We start from the raw sequence: 20,124 nt of genomic DNA, 5'->3' as shown, positions 1-20,124 counted from the left end.
GCAGGTCTTGCACCAGGATCCCCTCAGATCAGAGGATCAAAGCAAGCAGCAAGGCAAAGGTGGCCAATAAAGTTGTGGTATTTCTTCCTGACAGAGGCCCATTGAAATCTAAGGAAAGGAGACCTTCAGGCTGGTTCTTTTTGTGACAGCAGGCAGAAATCATGAGAGCCAGCAGCTGTCACTGTCCACTGTGCATGCTTTGTTCTGGTTGTATGGACTTCCCAAGGGAAGCCTGACTAATGCCCTTAACTTTCACATCCCGGTGGGCTCAAGTTAGATCAGGCATAGTGTACCCAGTTAGCGATCCAGTGCAAAGGGAGAAGAATTTTGAGCCCATTACCTGTAAATTGGATATTTTGTTTGAATAGATTTAGCATTGCCACTAATTTTAAACATTAAGGGAATTTATTTGTAACTGTCATGCCCAGTGAAGGCATGTCCTATTCATAACTTCAAACATTGACTGTGGTTCACAAGGAAGCTCCTGGAACTGTTTTCTTTTTAAATGGATGCTCACAAAGTGGCTAAGATGGCTGCCAAGGGTCAGGTGACCTTTGCAACTTCAACACAGGCTATCTGCAGCTTTCAGAAAGTTCTTAATTGAATCACCTTTGTTGGAGGCCTCCCCGTGGAATGTTCATACCAAGATGAATACTATTTTTGGAATTTACACTTGCTATTGTTTGGAGATTTACCCAAAACACAAGTCCAGAATTTCCCAGCCTTGTTCGCGTTGGGTGTCATGGTGGGCAGTGGGGGGGACAATATGGCACGAAAGCCAAAACTTGGTTTCACACCTGCGTGAAAGCACGGCGGAATCATCTGATGGTGTCTGCCATGGCGGAACGCCAATCCCACTGGAGGCCATTGTGAACCTACTTTGCATCTCGCTAATGAGATGCAAAGTAGGGCCCAACTGGAATCATCCCCTACGCCAGATTTACTGTTATGTCAGTGGGAAAACACTCTGACCCAGAACACATCTGGACAAATGTCACGTGCAGAAGTTGGGACTTGCCATTAGGGCCTTGCTCAGATCCCGGACGTCCGAGGAACAGAAGATGCTGGAGCGTTACAGCTACAGGACCTTGGAGGGACACGTGCATCGCATGCTGGGTGGATTTTCATGGACATGGCTGTGCCGCGAAGCAGCTCACGGAAGATGGGAGGTCTCCGTTGATGTCTCGGGTCTGCTTCGGAACATCACGGTCTTGGCCATGGGCTGCTACAGATGATCGGCGAGGGGTAAAGAGGAAGGTCCAGCTGGGAGTGGGCCAGGAAGGTGTACCAGAGGGGGTGGGAGGGGAAGGTCTAGGTTTGACTGCGAGAGGAAGGTGTACCGGGGGCAGCAGAGAGGTTGGGAGAGGGGGTCGCGAAGGCATCAGAGAGAAGTGAGGTTGGGAGGGAGGGAAATGAAGGTGTTAGGTGGGGTGAGGTAGGGAGGGGGGGGGAGGAGGGTGTAACAGGGGAGAATGTGGCCAGTGGGGAGGTATGTGTAAGGGAAGGAGTTCACAATGGGGAATGAGTCCAGAGGTGTCCAGATGGAGGAGGGAGTAAGGGTGGAGGAGGGAATAAGGGGGGAATGTCGAGATGAACGTGCATCCTGGGGAGCGAACTGAGGGTGGGCATGGTAGAAGGGAATGGTGAGTATGAGAGGGGCAGAGTGAGCCAGGGAGGGTAAGGGTGCGATAGTAGCAGTAGAAGGGATGGTAAGGGTGGTTGGTTGAGACTCGGAGGCAGACACGGACCCTGGGGGTGGGAAAGAGGAGGTCGGGGACTTCGATGTGGTTGGGGGGCGGGATTCGCAGGGAGATAGGGAACGTTCCCTTTCACCTGGGCACCCTGGGAAGAAAAGGGTTCGAGTTGGTAGGCGATGGTGGGGTGATGGAAGGTGATGCCAGGTGGGGTCGACAGTGATGGGGGAAAGGACATGGATGGCTGTTGAAATCAAAATGAGCAGAGCCTTGTGTTGGATGGGCACAGGTGATACATGGGAGTGCAGTCAGTGGGTGGGCGGGGATGCAGGTCAGCTCGGATGGACAACTGAAAGAGAACCGAAGCAGGAGGCATTGAAAATGCTTGGGACATTGAAATGAGTGTGATGAGTGAAGGCTTCACATGTGCGGGAGAGTGCTTGCACAAGGCTGTCACACACACACACACACACACACACTTCTCCCCGCAGAATCACTCGTGATCCAGCTGTGTGCAGCTGAACTGCTAGTGGGAGGGGATGTAGTGGGAGGGCTTGTGAAGCTTGTAAATTAAGCTGTTAAACAACATTTCTCATTATTTAGTGAAAGTGAATATATTTTCAGATTACAAAGTGACATAATCTGTTCACCCGTGCAACCACTTGTAGTCAAAATTTCTTAACTTTTCTAGGCCTACCATTTCTCCTAGGTGCTGCCCTGACATCTGCAGCAGGGGTGGCGACAGCCTGTACAATGGTTGGCCCTGTTACCTCTGATGATTTCAGTGTGCGTCCTCTGGAGAGCCGAGGCCTTGAGGGCCCCGGCTTGCTTTGGCTGTCCTCCTGTGGGCCGGCTGCTTCCTCTGCGGTGACAGAGAATGAGGTTGAGGGAGTCACAGGCAAAGGGGACTCAGAAGGAGAAGACAGCCTCTAAGATTCCTGAGTAGATGACCCAGGGGTGTCCAACTGCCGCTCCTCCTCCCTTTGGGTGCCTGAGGGCCCCGGCCTGACTCCTTGAGGGGAAAGGAGCACCTGGAGGGATGTCGAGGTGCCCTGTTTCCCTCTTGCATTGCCACTGCAGGAACTCACCCATGGCTACTGCAATGGAGTGCAGATCTGTGCACATCTCTGCATTCTGCTGGACCAGGGCCTCCATGGCGTCCACCATTCTCCCCATGGAGATCTCCATATGCACACATGTGAGCACCACTTCATCAGAGAGCAGGCGGACGCAGTCCTTCGACTCGCATGCCACTCTGTTGAGGGCTTCCAACAGCTCCCCATGACGTTCGCCTGCCTTCTGCTGACTCTCCACAATGAATTGGAAGGCTGAATCCAGAGGCTCATCATCTGACTTGGACCTCACAGATACCTCCTCCCTGGCAGTCCTCTGAATGCCGGGGACCTCAGCCAAACCTGCCTCCTCCTGCTGCGGACACGTGTCTATGTGGAACCACCACTTTGTGAACCCGAGCCTGCTCTAGCTCTAGATCCCACTGAGGTGTGTGTCTCTGCGCTGGTGGAGGGTGTGGGTAAGCACTGTGACTTATTTCCAGCTCTTCAATGGAGGAGGTGTCCTGTTCGCTGGAGGTGAGGGTGTGGATGGTGCTGAGAGACTGGCTGGCTGAGGGTGTCGGTCACTTGGCAGAGCTCCCTGTGAACCAAAGTAGAAATAATTGGTGTATGACAGCAAAGTCAAAAGCAGGAGAGAGAACACTCACAGTTGCGTTGAGAAAGGGAATGATGTGGTGCAGGATCCTCAGGTGGGTGTTCAACGCCAACCTCACTGTCACCACAGGCACAGTTCACACCCTCACCAGTCAGTGCAATGGCACACTCCTTAAAGTGAGTGAGGAGCCTAATGTAGGGCGCTCCACTCCCTGTCTGGGACATCTCCCCATCTCCCTGCTGTTGTAATGGAGAGAGTGTGAGCAGGATGCATGGTGTTGCATGTATTGTTTGTGTGGTGAGCAGAGCCATGAAGGGGTTGAGGACGGGAGCTCCAGAAGATGAGCCTGATGGAGATGTGGGGATGTATGTGAGAGTTAGTGGTGGTGTCCTTTGAGGTATGAGATCCTTGTGGGTGTGTGATGGGTTTGTGAGTCGGTGAGTTGAGTGATGAGGTGGTTGACTTACCATGGCGGAACAGATGAGCTCATTCATCCTCTTACTGCACTTGATGGCTGACCTCCTCACTTAGTTTCAGAGTGCAGTGTCTGACCACAGGTCTACCTATTGGTTTACATGGACTGTGTACTTAGTGAACATTAGAGTATGAGAGAGCTTTTGTAACTTGTGTTATCCTTATGAATCTATATATATATCTGTAAAAGTAGTGAAGGAGTATTGTAATATAGTTCATCTTGTTTAATAGATGTTTTATTCTTTTGTTAAAAGTTCATCAGCGGAGTCCTGTGACTCTGTTCAGTAGCCGCTCTCCCCACTTCTAAACAAAAAATAAAGGACCTAACAAGCCGGGTTCCATCCTGGGATCTGGCTTGCCCAGTAGTAACACTAGCTGGGATCATAACAATCTAAAGACCCAGAAAGTCCTGGGGAGTCTATGGAAAACACCACAACCCACAGCAGCTGCGGAAAAGGCAGTGTCATCTTTGCCTTTAAGAGCTGGAGGGTGTAAGATCCAAAAAAGCCTCCCAGCCTGATTCCTAAATTCCAAGCCCACTTGTAAAAAAAAATTTGGACCTCCTGTTAGGAAAGCCACAAGTGCCTGACTTCATGACCTGATCAATATTCATCTCTTTGCGGGAATCCTGCAAAAATCCTGATATCCAATTCCAGCTATCTGAACTCATCTAAACTACAATGGAAGAGTGGAAAAGACTCCTTTTGTTGCCAGGCCTTACACTATTTTCCTACAATGAGCCAGACACGTGAGCTATGAACTGTTCTTTTGGTTTATAACTTGTTAAAGGATACTGTTCTCTTTAACTGTATTTTGCTTTGAGCAGGTGGGTACGTGTGAGTCCTGAGTGATTGACATAGCATTTAGACTTTCAGGGTGAATGCATGAATAAATAATCCTCTTTGTTTAAACCCACAAAAACTTGCTGCTGTTTATTAACTTGACCAAACACACTCCGGGGGCTAAGAAACACACACATCTTCCTCTCCAAAAACCGCAGAAAGTAAAGGAAAGGGTACAATAGCTTCAGTTCTCTCCTGGCCCTGTCCGTAACAGTAACGTTTTAAGTATAGCACACATCCAGAACTATGAAGTGCATGCAGAAACACATTCCTTCCACAGAAAGTGTTCATAGCAAGATATTTTTAGTCAAATTAGATGGGTGGGGTTGAAGGAAGAAGCTATCATAGCTTTACTGTTGCCTTTTTAAGCACAATACTTTGTGTCCAAGGTTTCAGCAATAAATGGATACAGGACGGGTAAGTACCAATAAATGACAGGTCCTTTGTACAATGAAATATTATTAGTGTTGCTCCTTATTTGGGGGTGCGGGGTTGCAGGGGGGAAATAAGGGAATGATGTCCATGTAGTTATAACTTAATCTGAAGGAGGCATTAGCCTTCCCTGACACCACGGGCATAATTTTCCACTCTCACCAGTAGTGGGAATCATGGCGGGAGGGGGCACTTAATTTGGTGGGAGGCAAAAAAATCTGTTTCCCGACAGCGGGATAAGCAGTTGCAATTTTGTTCTCCCAATTTTTAAGGCAGGTTAAAGGCGGGTCGAGCTTCCCAACGAATAATGTCGGGAAGCCCATTTGCATGTATTGACATCTCATGCATGCTCATTAAAAGACCACTTTGCCGGGATTAAGCTCCCCTCCAAATTAAGTTCCTCACCAGTGAGAATTTGGACCACTCAGTTCTATAAGTGTATATAAGTGGCATATACCTGGTGAGCTTCACTTCTTCCACAACTTTGAGGTCCGCAGATGTTGCTTTCTCCTTCTTGGGGAGCTCTGAATTAGAGTCATACAGACTTGAAACATTAACTCTGTTTTTCACTCCACAGATGCTGTTAGACCTACTGAGTTTTTCCGGCATTTTCTGTTTTTGTTTCAGATTACCAGCATCCGCAGTACTTTGCTTTTATCTTAAGACTATCTCTAACCTCTGCCCAGATCCCCTGGCCCTTCCTACTCCACTTCACCTGCATTTGTGCCCATAAAAAAAACTCTTCCCCTAGCCACTCACAATTACACTTGCAAGCCATCAACCACTGAGCCTTTGACCTTCCAATCACCAGGAAACTTCTACAGGTTTTGATCTGCTCAACCACTTTTTCCCCTCTGCCTGTGCTGTTCTTCTTCCTAGTAAAACTTTTGCTTTCTTTAATCCTGGCTATTCCCCCTGACATGGCTCCCAGCTTTACTCCCTCAAGTCCACACTATACAGATTTGAATGTATCTGACATATAAATGATTTAGCCATCTACCTCATGGACCATATTGTGTCCAAAATTACTCATTACTCCAGGAGAAGAAAGATAGTGTCTGGTTTCTTTTATGTACTGCCAGCCATCTCCTTAAAACACTCTCCCTTCCCTTCCAACATAACCTCCAAAAAGAAAGTGCAATGGGCTCCTGACCTCTCTGTGACTTACGTTGATATCATTTGTTCAGCTGTCTTTGCTGCTTCACCTTGCCCACTAAACCAAACCTCCTTCTGCCTTAGTCCTGAAATGACATTTATCTCCCATGTGCCCTTGTGCAATCTCTGAGCTCATCTTCAGATGTGCCTGCTCCTCCTTTGATCCCATTCCTACTAAGCAACTGTTCATGTGAGTTCCTTCCTGGCTCCTATGTCAGCTGACATTATGAATGATTTTCTCCTCTCTCCCCACACACTCACTTTCCAAACAGTCATCATCTCCTATCTTCCCTAAAGTCTTAATGCCTTTGATCCCTCTGTTCTTGGAAACCACTGCCCCATCTCAAACCTATATTTCCTTTCCAAAGTTCATGACCATTTTTTTCTTACACAGGATGTGGGCATCGCTGGCTAGGCCAGCAATTATTGCCCATCCCTAATTGCCCTTGAGAAAATGGTGGCAAGCCGCCTTCTTGAACTGCTGCAGTCCATGTGGTGTAGGTACACCCACAAAGCTGCTTGGAAGGGAGCTCCAGGTTTTTTGACCCAGCAATGGTGAAGGAACAGTGATATAGTTCCAAATCAGGTTGGTGTGTGTCTTGGAGGGGAATTTGCAGGTGGTGGTGTTCCCATGCATCTGCCGCCCTCCTAGGTGGTAGAGGTCGCGAGTTTGGAAGGTGCTGGTGAATTGCTGTAGTGCAGTGCTGCCACCGTGTGCCGATGGTGGGTCGAGTGAATGTTGAAGGTGGTGGATGTGGTGTCAATCAAGCAGGCTGCTTTGTCCTGTATAATGTTGAACTTCTTGAGTGTTGTTGAGTTAATCCCCTTTTTGGTTCCTAATTAGACCCACCCCTTTTTCCATCCCTGACCATTTATATGCCTATAGACGACTTTTAAATTCGGGTTTATGGTAGCTACCAATCACTCCTCATACTCTTTCTTTGTTGCTCATATTTCCTTTTCCATTTCCTCTCGGAAGCTTCTATGTTGTTTTTCACTTGTATTATCCCCCTGATGTCAGTCATTTGCACTCTTTTTCTGCTTCATCTTACTCTCTTCCTCTTTAGTCATCCAACAAGCTCTGGCTTTGTTTGTCCTACCTTTACCCCTCATGGAAATCTATCTTAACTGTATCCAAACTATCTCTTTAAAGGCAGCCTATGGTTCCATTACAGTTTTGCGTGCCAATCTTTGACAATTTACTTGGGTCAGATGCATTCTCACCCCATTGAAACTATAATATTGCATCCAGTTCTGGGCACCGCACTTTAGGAAGAACGTGAAGGCAGTAGAGAGGGTGCAGAAAAGTTTAACAAGAATGGTTCCAGAGATGAGGGAGTTCCATTGGCTGGAATTCCCCAACCCCTTACACCAGCGGGGTCTTCCGGTCCTGCTGATGTGAACAGGGATTTCAGTGGTTTGCCGGCCCTGCTGCGGGGAAACCCATTGCTGGGGGGACTGGAAACTTCCTGCCATTCTGTTGATGGATTGGAGAAACTAAGGTTGTTCTCCTGGAGAAGAGCAGGTTGAGAAGAGATTTAATAGAAGTGTCCAAAGTCATGAAGGAACCAGACAGATAGAAAGAAACTGTTCCCCTTGGGGAAAGGGTTGAGAACCAGGTGACACAGATTTAAAGTGATTGACAAAAGAACCAAAGGCAACATGAGGTAAACCTTTTTACATATTCCCCAGCCAAGGGAAGCATCCTTCCTGCATTAACCATGTCGAGCCCTGTGAGAATTTTGAATGAGATCACCACTCATTCTTCTAAACTCCGGAGAATAAAGGCCCAGCCTATTTAGTCGTTCCTCATAGGACAATCCCTCCGTCCCAGGAATGAGTTTGGTGAACTTTCGTTGCACTCCCTCGATGGCAAATATATCTTTCCATAGGTAAGGAGACCAGAACGCACATAATACTCCAGGGCCAGGATATTTCAGATGGCAAAGTTTCCCTTCCCGCCATCCAAGGAGTCGGCAGTAAACACATCCGTCCCTAAACTGGCTGCCCCGCAGCATTTCAAGCTCCAGTGAGTGTTAATTGGCTAGAAGCGGGACTTCCGCCCCTCACTCAGAAAGGAAGTTCTGCCTCAGAGAGTTGCCAGCCAACCTGATTGACCAGAAACTCTCTGGTCCCTGCAGAGCCAGAAGCTGCAGTGAACAACATGGGGACTAAAAGCAGTCCCGGGAGTCTAAGTCCCGGGAGTCCAGGACTAGGTAAGTTTTAGGAATTTTGGGGTGGGGAAAGTAGGTGAGGCCTGGGGGTTGGTGGACAGAGGAGGAGTTGGGGTGTCAGGGTAGGGGCCAGGCGGGAGGGAGCCCCTGCAGGGTTCAGACCTTTTTGGGGGGGTGGGGGCACCCGATGTTGAAAGGAGGCTGCTGATGGAGGTGCCACTCCCAGCCTTCTTGCCCGAGCCCTGAACAGGGTTACTTTCCCGGCTTCCCCTCTGCCCCTGAACTCCTTCCCCTAGCCTGAAAACGACCCTTAAGTAGTCAATAATTGGCCACTTAAGGCCCACAATTGAAGCAAGGGCTGGCGGGCCAGTCTAGGCCTCGCCCGACCTCGTGTAAAATTGCAGAGAAGTTGGGGGGGGTTGGAAACCCAGTGGCAAGGCCCCCCGAAAAAGTTTATAGTCAACCCGCCCCCCCACCCCACCACCCCACATCCCACACCTAAAAACCTGCCGGCGGGGAAATGTAAAATTCTGCCCCAGGTGTCGTCTCAACAAGGCTCCATATAACTTCAATAAGACACCTTTACTCCTATACGCCTCTTGTAATAAAGGCCCATGTACCATTTGCTGCCATAATTGCTTGCTGTACCTGCCTGTTAGCTTTCAGTGACTCATGAACAAGGACACCCAAGTCCCTTTGAAGTTTAACACCGCACAACTTCTCACCATTTAAGAAATACTCTGTATTTCCATTTTTCTTACCAAAGTGGATAATTTCACATTTTTTCGCATTGTATTCCATCTGCCAAATTTTTGCCCACTCACTTAACCTCCCTTGAAGCGTCTTTGCATTATCCTCATAACTCGCACCTCCACCTAGTTTTGTGTCATCTACAAACTTTGAAATATTACATTTAATCCCCACATCCAAATCATTGATATATATTTTGAATAGTTGGGGCCCAAGCACTGCTCCCTGCAGTACACCACTAGTCACTGCCTGCCAACCTGAAAATGACCCGTTTATTCCTACTACCAGTTCTCAATCCAAGACCCACGCTCTGGAATTCCCCCTCTACATCCCTTTGCCTTTCTGCTTCCCTCTCCTGCTCTTCATAAAATCATCTTTTTGATCGAGCTTTTGATTGTCCCTCCTTGCATTTAGTTCTTTGGTTCAGCGTCTGTTTTTATCAGATTACACTTCAGTGAAGTATCTTGGATCGTTTACTATGTTAAAGGTGCGATATAAATAAAAGTTGTTGTAGTAGTCTGCCGTATTAATGCATTAAAGATAAGAATGTCCATTTCAGAAGAACATATGGGCAAACATGACATGACTTCAGTGGTTCTTTGGCTCTGTTCTTATAAGCAAGGGTCCAAATTTTCGCTGTATGGGCTATCTGCAGATTCTGTTTGGTGACATGCACCAAAGACCTTTTTTTTTTTCCCAAAGTTGTTTTTAACTTTCTTGAACGGTGGAGTAAGCTGACACTCAGATTGTGTGGAGTGGGGAAAAAGGAATGGTTAAGGTGGGGCAGTATTTAATGGAAGTGACAGGGATCTTGCCCACCAGCTGGAGAGCCAGCGAGGACTCTGCATTGCCCCTTTTAACGAAAGCTCACCATGCCACTCAGGCACTTAACTGGACAGTGGTGGACCTTCCCCAGGATTACTGAGAGCTGCCAGTCAATCAGAGCTCTATTGAAAGGCAGCACTACTGAGGAGGCTGCTGCTGGTATGACATCCATCCAAGGCCTAGTATCTTCGCTGGATCTCAGGTCACAGGGGATTGATGGCGGTGGGCGGGTGGGAAAGGGTGATGTCACATGGTGGGTGTTACGGAGTTGGGGGTCAGCAGCAAGGGCAGGGGTGACTCCCAGCAGGGGTCCCCCTTCCAATGCTGGTTTCTTCATCAAGCACCGTCTCTTTGAACGAGGGACCCACCCTGCCACCCCCCCACCCCCCCCCACCGACCCCCATCCCCGCGGAGCCCACAAGCAACCCCGCAGAGGTTTGCTTGTTGTACCCACATATGAAGAATCCCCACTCACCACTGAGTTAATATCAGAAGCAGCTGCATGAGGCTGGGGTGGGAAGACTGTACATGGGCATCCTGCCAAGGACTTAATCGGGATGGAGGCAGGAAAGTGACAGGATACCCACCCACCCACCCTCCCCCCTGATTAAATGCCCACACATACCACCAAACCTGCCACGGTAGAAGGCATTAAATTCCACCTGTGGTGTTTGACTTTTCAATTTAGAGCTGAAATAGTTCAGACCACCGATTTAGTATATTCAATCCATGCTCTGTAAACCTTAATGTGCTGTTTATAAGACTCACCAAAGACATCGTGCTAAATCTTCAGGTCTCCAGATCATCAGAAACCAGACGTATAACCCAAGATGCGTGTTGGGACCTTGTGGAAGTCCTGACCCACGGATCTACGCGGGAATTGTCCTGGAAGTTTCAGCTTCCGATGGACAATTCCCCTGCTCCCCAGGACCCTCCATGAATGTCTCTGACTCTGAGTTAGAGTCAAAGATTTAGGATAGTTTCGTGGTACTTATCTGGATAGTTATCCAGGAAATATTAGACAGATTAAAATTTAGTCTACACAACTGGCCATCCAATCATACCCCCCATACCACAAGGACCACCCGACTACTCAACTACCTCTCCCAACCTGACTATCCTCCTGACCCAATCTGGCTACCCCCAACTACAACCTCCCCCCCAAGCAAACCTGAATACCCCCTGACCATGAACCAACCACCACCACCCCCCCCCACCCCGACCACCCGACTCCACCTGACCCGACCCGAGTACCCCGACTTCTCACCGACCCAACTATCCACTCACCCACCTATCACCTCACCCACCTACCCACCCAACCCACCAACCACTTCATCCATCTACCCACCAACCATCCTACCTGCCTCACCCATCCAACTGCCTCACCCATCTACCCACCTTACCTACTTCATCCACCTACCTGCCTCACCCACGTATCCACCTTACCAACTTACCCACCTCATCCACATATGTATTCTACCCACCTACATACCTACCAACACATTATACCCACTCTACCCACCTACCCATTCACTTGCTCATGTACTCACTCATTCACTCATCCATTCACTCACATTCAGACTGGACCTCTAAGCTTAACATATGGCGGCTAGTGTCATAAAAAGGGGGCACATCCTGTCTTTCCCTGACTCTGCTCCAACACAGTTCCCTGGGGAATGCTGCACTGTACATTTCTGTGATGCTGGGGTCAGAAGATCCTGGAAGAAATGCACAGTAGCGTCAAGTAAGGGGAATTTTCAAATGCAGCGACAATCCAATCATCATTGACGCTGCTCGGAAGATCTGAACTGTCATTGTTTGGTAACAATAGTTATGGACTTTGAAAATATACATGCATGTTTTTAAGTAAAGTCATTAGGTCAGTTTCTAATGAATGTTCAGTTTCATTCCTTACATAATGAATATACCGTAACAAGATTTTGAATCTTAACTCGCCTGGCTCGTTTCCAGGAACCACTGGACCCAATTCTCACTGTGTGTAAGTGAATGGATTGTGAGTCAGTTAAAATCAGGCCCAGTATTGTTTCAGTAGGGTAAGACAAAATTAATCATGTCAAAAGCTTTCTCATCATTATGTCATGTCTCCAGACTAATTTCTCTGTCTTCTATATTAGTTTCATCTCACATTTTTCAGTTCCATTCCATTTAGAACCTAAGATAAAAGAAAAATACTGCAGATGCTGGAAATCTGAAACAAAAACAGAAAATGCTGGAAAGACTCAGCAGGTCTAACAGCATCTGTGGAGGGAAAAAAAACAGAGTTAACGTTTCAAGTCCTTATGACTCTTCTTTAGAACCTATTTGACTTTAAGAAACAATAACTGAATCTTAAAAGCATGGAAGACCAAAAAAAAAATGATCAAAACAACATTTAAATCGGGTTCAACTGTTTTTGAATGCTATAGGACGAAATTTCCTTGGACACAACAAACCCTCAGAAAACCAAAATGGACAAATTGATAGAAATCCTCAACAGCATGAGGAACAACAGTAGTGATGTGGACTCCAACCTCACCACGTTCATGGAGGAGGCACAGAACTCTACCAACTCAGAGGAGATGCTAAGCGAGATAGTTAAAACTATTTATCACAAGGCTGTAACGGACAGGAGTTTTGCTTCAACGGCTGCCAGATTGTGCGACAAAATGTCTCTCTTCATGGTGGAAGGAACTAAGTTCCGAAGCTTGCTTCTCAATATGTTGCAGGTAAGGATGAGTTTTGCTGTTATATAGAAATTACAAAGCGGAAACAGGCCATATATCCCAACCAGTCCATATTGATCTTTATCTTCCGCATGAGTAGCTGTATTAATCCCATGTGCCCTGCTGTGTTCCTGCTTATCTTTATCCCCCTCAACCACCTGTCTGGCACTTTTAAATGCTGCTGTGATCTTTGCTTCAGTTGCCAACTCCAGGGCTGCATTCCACAGCCTCACAACCTTCTGCTCTCTATCACGAATCTCTTACATTTAACTTTGTCTCCCCTTACTCTAGACTCTTCAACAATTGGAAACAGTCTTTTCCATTTACTCTATTCTTTTCATTATCTGATCTGAGGAAACTAGCCCCAATTTTCCAGGTCTTTCTTTGTAATTGTATTTGTCAGACCAGGCAGCACTTGGTGAATCTGCATTGCACCGTCTCTGATGACTCAATGCCCCTCCCATACTGTGGAGCCCAAAACTCTGCACAGCACACCGACTGTGGACTTACTGAGATTTTGGCTAGATTCACCATTACATCTCGCTTCTGCTTTTTATATTCTACATCTCTTGCCATAAAACCAAGCATTCTGTTCGCTTTGTCCACTTTAGGTGCTGCTTCTAATGTATTATGGTCCTGAACCCTCAAAACCCTCTGCTCTTCCAAGCCACCAGTTTCGCCTATTCAAAGTTTAGCTATTACTTTTAGAACCAAGATGTACCACCCCACATTTACTGACATTAAAATTCCATCTAAAATGTTTTGCCATATTAATATCCCACTTTAGCTTTCTTTGGTCCTCAAAATTATTTACTATGCCTCCTATTTTGGTATCATTTGCAAATGTGAGCACCACTCCCTTGAGTTATCTCTAAATCATCGATGTGCACATTTGTTGTGACATGCTGTTGCTACAGAAACCCTACCAACTCTCATGGAGCAAGTAGACAAATTAGAGACAGTGCAATCACCTGACTGCATGGTAAAATGTTAAGCAAAGAGCTATTTTACTGCAATGCTTGTTGTCCCTGTTACCATATGAATGGTTTAAAACTGCTTACTGCACAGTGAATCAGTAAGTATGATACTAAGCTACACAAATTAGAAGGGTTCTAGGATTGGTTTTAGCTGTAATGCCCATAATCAATAGTCTGCCAGCCCTCACTGTCTGGGATTTATATAGCAACTTCCATGATGTCAGGATTTCCAAATGCATTTCACAGCCAATGATTTATTTTGAAGCATAGGCAGATGGAGCAGCCAAATTGCACAGATCAATGACCAGTTAATCCGTTTTGGTGGTGTTAGTTAAGATATAAACGTTGAGCAAGACATTGCGTTAACTACCTTGTTCTTCTTTGAATTATGCCATGGGGTCTTTGGCATGAACAGGTATTTCAGGTCTTGGTTTAATGTTTCACCTGAAATATGGCCTCTTTGACAACGCAGTCTACCTTTAGTATTACATTGAAGTATCAGCCCAGATTTTGTACTCAAATCCATTTGGAGACAGCGGGGGTCTTGAAACTACAACTATCCTACTCTGAGGCAAGGGTGCTATCACTGAGCCAAGCTGACATTGAAACTACTAATTAAATTAACAATTTTGTGTTGAGCAATTGTGTAATAAAATTCTTCATTCATTGGCATCATAAGCCATTGGCTCAGGTTGAATAATTCAGTTTAGACATTTATTCTAGAGTCTTTCAATTTTATCTTTAACAAGTTATAAAGAGATTTTACATAACTTTATCTCAGATTTCAAACAAATTGGGTAAGATCCATGATGAGACAAATTGTCCATTGTCTGTGGAGGGGATGGGCATGAATGCCTTTTTTTGATCCATGGCTATAAATTTGTGTAGGGCATCAGTTTTTCCCTGGAAAGTTAAGACAAAGAGAATGAAATAGGGCAGGGCAGGGCAATGTAAGAAGTCAACAGTGAACATGAATGGGTTGCACTTGTAGTGTTTCCAGAAGACTACTGTTAGGCTTGCTAGCCAGCCCAATACTCTATATCATATGAGAAGAAAGGGTGATGTTACAAGATGGGGGGACTTAGACCATAAGACATAGGAGCAGAAATTAGGCCATTCGGCCCATCGAGTCTGCTCCGCCATTCAATCGTGGCTGCTAAGTTTCTCAACCCCATTCTCTCGCCTTTGATTCCCTTGCCAATCAAGAACCTATCTATCTCGGTCTTAAATACACTCAATGACCTGGCCTCCACAGCCTTCTGTGGCAATGAATTCCATTGATTCACCACTCTCTGGCTAAAGAAGTTTCTCCTCATCTCTGTTCTAAAAGGTCTTCCCTTTACTCTGAGGCTGTGCCCTTGGGTCCTAGTCTCTCCCACTAATGGAAGCATCTTCCCCACGTCCACTCTATCCAGGCGTTTCAGTATTCTGTAAGTTTTAATCAGATCCCCCCATATCCTTCTAATCTCCATCGAGTATAGACCCAGAGTCCTCAAACGTTCTTCATATGTTAAGCCTTTCATTCCTGGGATCGTTCTCATGAACCTCCTCTGGACCCTCTCCAGGGCCAGCACATCCTTCCTGAGATATGGGGCCCAAAATTTCTCACAATATTCTAAATGTGGTCTGACCAGAGCCTTATAAAGCCTCAGCAGCACATCCCTGCTTTTATATTCTAGTCCTCTCGAAATAAATGCCAACATTGCATTTGCCTTCCTAACTACCAACTCAACCTGCAAGTTAACCTTAAGAGAATCCTGGACTAGGACTCCCAAGTCCCTTTGCACTCCAGATTTCTAAGATTTTATCCAGATTTTATCTTACTGAGCAGCCTCCTGTGCGGCACCTTGTCAAAGGCCTTCTGGAAGTCCAAGTAGATAACATCCATTGGCTCTCCTTTGTCTAACCTACTCATTACCTCCTCAAAGAATTCTAGCAGATTTGTCAGGCATGACCTCCCCTTGATGAAACCATGCTGACTTTGCCCTATTTTACCATGCACTTCCAAGTATTCTGAAATCTTATCCTTAATAATGGACTCTAAAATCTTACCAACGACCGAGGTCAGGCTAATCGGCCTGTAATTTCTCGTCTTTTGCCTCACTCCCTTCTTAAACACGGAGGTTACATTAGCGATTTTCCAGTCCTCTGGGACTCTCCCTGACTCGAGTGATTCCTGAAAGATCACCACTAACGCCTCCACTATCTCTTCAGCTATCTCCTTCAGAACTCTGGGGTGTAATCCATCTGGTCCAGGTGATTTATCCACCTTCAGACCTTTCAATTTTCCTAGCACCTTCTCCTTGGTAATGGCCACCATACTCACCTCTGCCCCCCGACTCTCTTGAACTTTGGGGATGTTACTCGTGTCTTCCACCGTGAAGACTGACGCAAAGTACCTATTCAGTTCCTCTGCCATTTCTTTGTTCCCCACTACTACTTCTCCAGCATCTTTTTCCAGTGGTACAATGTCCACTTTTGCCTTTCTCTTACCCTTTATATATCTAAAAAAAAACTCTTGCAATTTTCTTTTATATTACTGGCTAGTTTACCCTCATATTTAATCTCCTCCCTCCTTATTTCTTTTTTAGTTGTCCTCTGTTGGTCTTTGTAGGCTTCCCAATCCCCTGGTTTCCCACTGCTCTTCGCCGCATTGTATGCTTTCTCTTTAGCTTTTATGCTGTCCCTGACTTCCCTTGTCAGCCATGGTTGCCTACCTTTAGTATGCTTCTTCTTCCTAGGGATGAATTTTTGCTGTGTCTCCCAAATTACTCCCAGAAACTCCTGCCATTGCTGTTCTGCTGTCTTTCCTGCTAGGCTCATCTCCCAGTCAATCCTGGCCAGCTCCTCCCTCATGCCTCTGTAGTTGCCTTTATTCAACTGTAATACCGTAACATCTGATTCCAGCTTTTTCCTCTCAAATTGCAGGGTAAATTCTATCATATTATGGTCACTTCCTCCTAAGGGTTCCTTCACCTTAAGCTCCCTTATCAAATCTGCCTCATTACACATCACTAAATCTAGAATTGCCTGTTCCCTAGTGGGCTCCACCACAAGCTGCTCCAAAAAGCCATCTCGTAGACATTCCACAAATTCCTTTTCTTGGGATCCACTACCAACCTGATTTTCCCAGTCTACCTGCATATTGAAATCCCCCATGATCACTGTAACCTTGCCTTTCTTACACGCCTTTTCTATCTCCTGGTGTATCTTGTGCCCCACATCCTGACTACTGTTCGGAGGCCTATACATAACTTCCATTATGGTTTTTTTTACCTTTGCGGTTCCTCAACTCTGCCCACACAGATTCTACATCATCTGACCCTACGTCATTTCTTGCTATCGATTTAATTTCATTTCTTACTAACAAAGCAACCCCACCCCCTCTGCCAACCTGCCTATCTTTTCGATAGGATGTATATCCTTGGATATTTAGCTCCCAGTCCTGATCCCCTTGCAGCCATGTCTCCGTGATGCCCACCACACCATACCTGCCAACTTCAATCCTATACTGCATGCATTCAGATACAACACCTTCAGTCCTGTATTTCCCGTCCCCTTTCTCATTGTCGTCCCTTTATCTGATGTGCTTGAAGTTAGATTCCTAGCCCTTTCCAAACACTCTGTCCTATTTTGTGTTCTGGAGACTTTAATAGCCTCTCCTGGGCTCTCCTTTCTTTTCAGTTTTTTCATAATTTTCCATGAAGTTGAATCCACGCCCCCATACGCTAACCTGCTGCTTTGTTTACCATTAGTCATACTTCTTGGAGTTTTACCCTTCCCTCCCCCCCCCCACTTTCTAGTTTAAAGTCCTGTTGACCACCCTATTTACCCTTTTCGCTAGAACATTGGTCCCAGATCGGATCAGGTGGAGACCGTCCCAACGGTACAGATCCCTCCTGTTCCAATACTGATGCCAGTGCCCCACGAAATGGAACCCCTCCCTCCCACACCACTCCTTTAGCCACGTGTTTACTTCCCTTATTCTCGCGTCCCTATGCCAATTTGCACGTGGCTCGGGTAGTAATCCGGAGATTATCACCCTTGAGGACCTGTTCTTTAATTTAGTTCCTAGTTCTTGATAATCCCCAAACAGGTCCTCTTTCCTAGTCTTACCTATGTTATTTGTCCCGACGTGGACCACAACAATTGGATCCTCCCCCTCCCTCTCCAATATCCTTTCAAGCCGGTCAGAGATGTCCCTCACCCTGGCACCGGGCAGGCAACATACGATGCAGGACTCTCGATCCTGCTTACAAAGGATGCTATCAATTCCCCTAATTATAGACTTAACCGGTAAATTAAGCATTTTAGTTTTTCCTTTGCCAAGTACTGTACTGTTTTGCTGTCAATGTTGTATTTGTATTCCCTATCAAAAGGAACTTGCCAGCTCTCCCCTTCTCTTCAATGTATTTCACCACCAGTGGGAAAATGTATAATACTGATACTGTGGTACTGAGTTAGTTCATTCAGCCAGCATTAAAGTAGGTTGCAACAATTGACCTCGTAGCCACGGGACTAAGGAGCATTGCTTACTTAAGGGTGCTCATATACAGACGTTGAATGAAGACAGGAATGTGTTCAGCGATAATCTCTTTCATAAAGACTGTTGATATTTTAGCCTAGCCTCCTTTAAAGAATGGGCAAAGTACTAGAGTGTGGCTTGAATCTATGAAACTGAGAAAGAGAAGATCCAGAGGTGAGAAAAAGGCTGTATTTAAGATTCTAAAGAAAGTAGATAGTGTAGACAATGGCTAGCTTGTCTAGGCAGTCAAACCAACTGATCAGCTTGAAGGGAAGTAAATGTAATACAGTGTCTTCAATCTAGCTATCCGAAAATTGGTGATGTCCGAAAACTGGACAATTTTTAAGCTGCCATCATCTGACTTTCTCTTTCGCCAAGATCTTTGGTCTAACTGTATGGCTGGGAAATTCCTTGGAGCTGCTCCCACTCCACCACCAACACTTCATTTAAGTGTAGCAGGAACCCTATTTACATGCATACACCAAGCTTCTGCCACGCTTCCAGCAAGGTAACACTGACAGATCTGAAGCAGCTCCAAAGAATTTCCTGCCTTATCTTGCAGTATTGTCTCAATTTCTTTCAAAACTGCCCAACCCAAACCACCCAACCTGAAACCAGCAAGATCCAAAATCCAGCACAGACTCAGTCCCGAGGTTTTGAGACAGTCTATCTGTACCTGGATGTGGAAGCATTGGGGGTAATTTTAACCCCCATTAGAAACCCAAACCCAACACACCTTGAACTCACCCACTTGTAATTTTAATGGACATGAGACAGGAGGTGGGCAACCAACTCCCTCCAAGAGGTTGGTAGCTCATTCACATAATTTAACGAGGGTGTATGCCTCAAATTATAACTCCCTTCCAGCTCAAACGCTGGTCGGCTGGGTTTCCCAAACCCCAGCCAACCAAACAACAGAAGGGAAGTGATACTGCTGTGTGGAAGAGGCAAGTGTTTTTCCAGCGCTGCTTGTGGGCCCGGAGGGGCAGACGTGCTTCTCCCCCACGCTGCAACCGAACCATCATAACCCCACCGCCCCATCCCAGGATTAAAAACCATTCCCCACCCCATCCTGGGGTTACTGACCATTTCCCCCGACCCTGGTATCACCAATGATTCCCTCACCCCATCCCAGGATTACTGACCATTGACCTCTGGACATCTAACCATTCTCCCCACCCAAACCTCGGGACCACCAATCACTCTCCTCACCCCTATCCCAGCACCACCGACCATTTGCCGCAGCCCATCCCAGGATTAATGACCACTGTCCGCCCCACCCCCACCCTGGGATCACCAACCACTCTCCCCACCCCCACCCTGGGATCACTGACCGTTCTCCCCGCCACTCCATCCTAGGAATGGCCACCACTCCCCCAACCTGATCCTGGGATCACCGACCGGGGCACAATTTTGCATCCCGCGGGCCCGACCCGATCGAGTGTAAAATAGCGCGCATGATGCCCTTCGGATGAGGTTTCCTGAAAAATGCAAAGCCGCCTGTCCGATTCGCCCGCCCGCCCGCCCGCCCGCCCACCAACCATGAGGGTGGGTGGGCAGCGAAAAATTACTGTTTATTAATACTTTAATGGCCTTAATAGGCCTCTTAATCGTTGGCGAGCATGCTACTGACTCTCGCATGCGCCTGCTGACCGAAATATCACACGAGTGCGTGATGATGTCGGGACCCTCGCCTGACGCCATGTGGCCATTTTACCCCCGATCAGGTCGGGCGTGCACCCACCCACGGGGCATAAAATTCTGCCCCAGTCTGTGGTCGACTTCAGCGCTCGCCCTCCTCCTGCCCCCACGCCGGCAGCTCTGAGCTTCTCAGCGTGCGTTTCACACTGGCTGGCCGTTAATTGGCCGTTTCCCGAGCCCGCCC

The 20,124-nt window shown here is 46.8% G+C and overlaps 1 protein-coding gene across 9 annotated transcripts in view; it reads left to right on the top strand.

The window, feature by feature from the left end:
• ctif (CBP80/20-dependent translation initiation factor) overlaps positions 1-20,124 on the top strand; it is a 276,809-nt gene that overhangs the window by 225,263 nt on the left and 31,422 nt on the right. For all 9 annotated transcript variants that reach the window (XM_078552816.1, XM_078552814.1, XM_078552799.1 and 6 more), the window contains one exon: positions 12,441-12,740. In XM_078552816.1, the coding sequence (XP_078408942.1) occupies positions 12,441-12,740 (300 nt within the window). The remainder of the gene's footprint in view (positions 1-12,440; positions 12,741-20,124) is intronic.

The sequence above is a fragment of the Cetorhinus maximus genome, chromosome 1, assembly GCF_964194155.1.
Source record: "Cetorhinus maximus chromosome 1, sCetMax3.hap1.1, whole genome shotgun sequence".
Lineage (NCBI taxonomy): Eukaryota > Metazoa > Chordata > Chondrichthyes > Lamniformes > Cetorhinidae > Cetorhinus > Cetorhinus maximus.
Note: the sequence above shows the minus strand (reverse complement) of the source record. Positions and strands in the feature narration are given on the sequence as shown.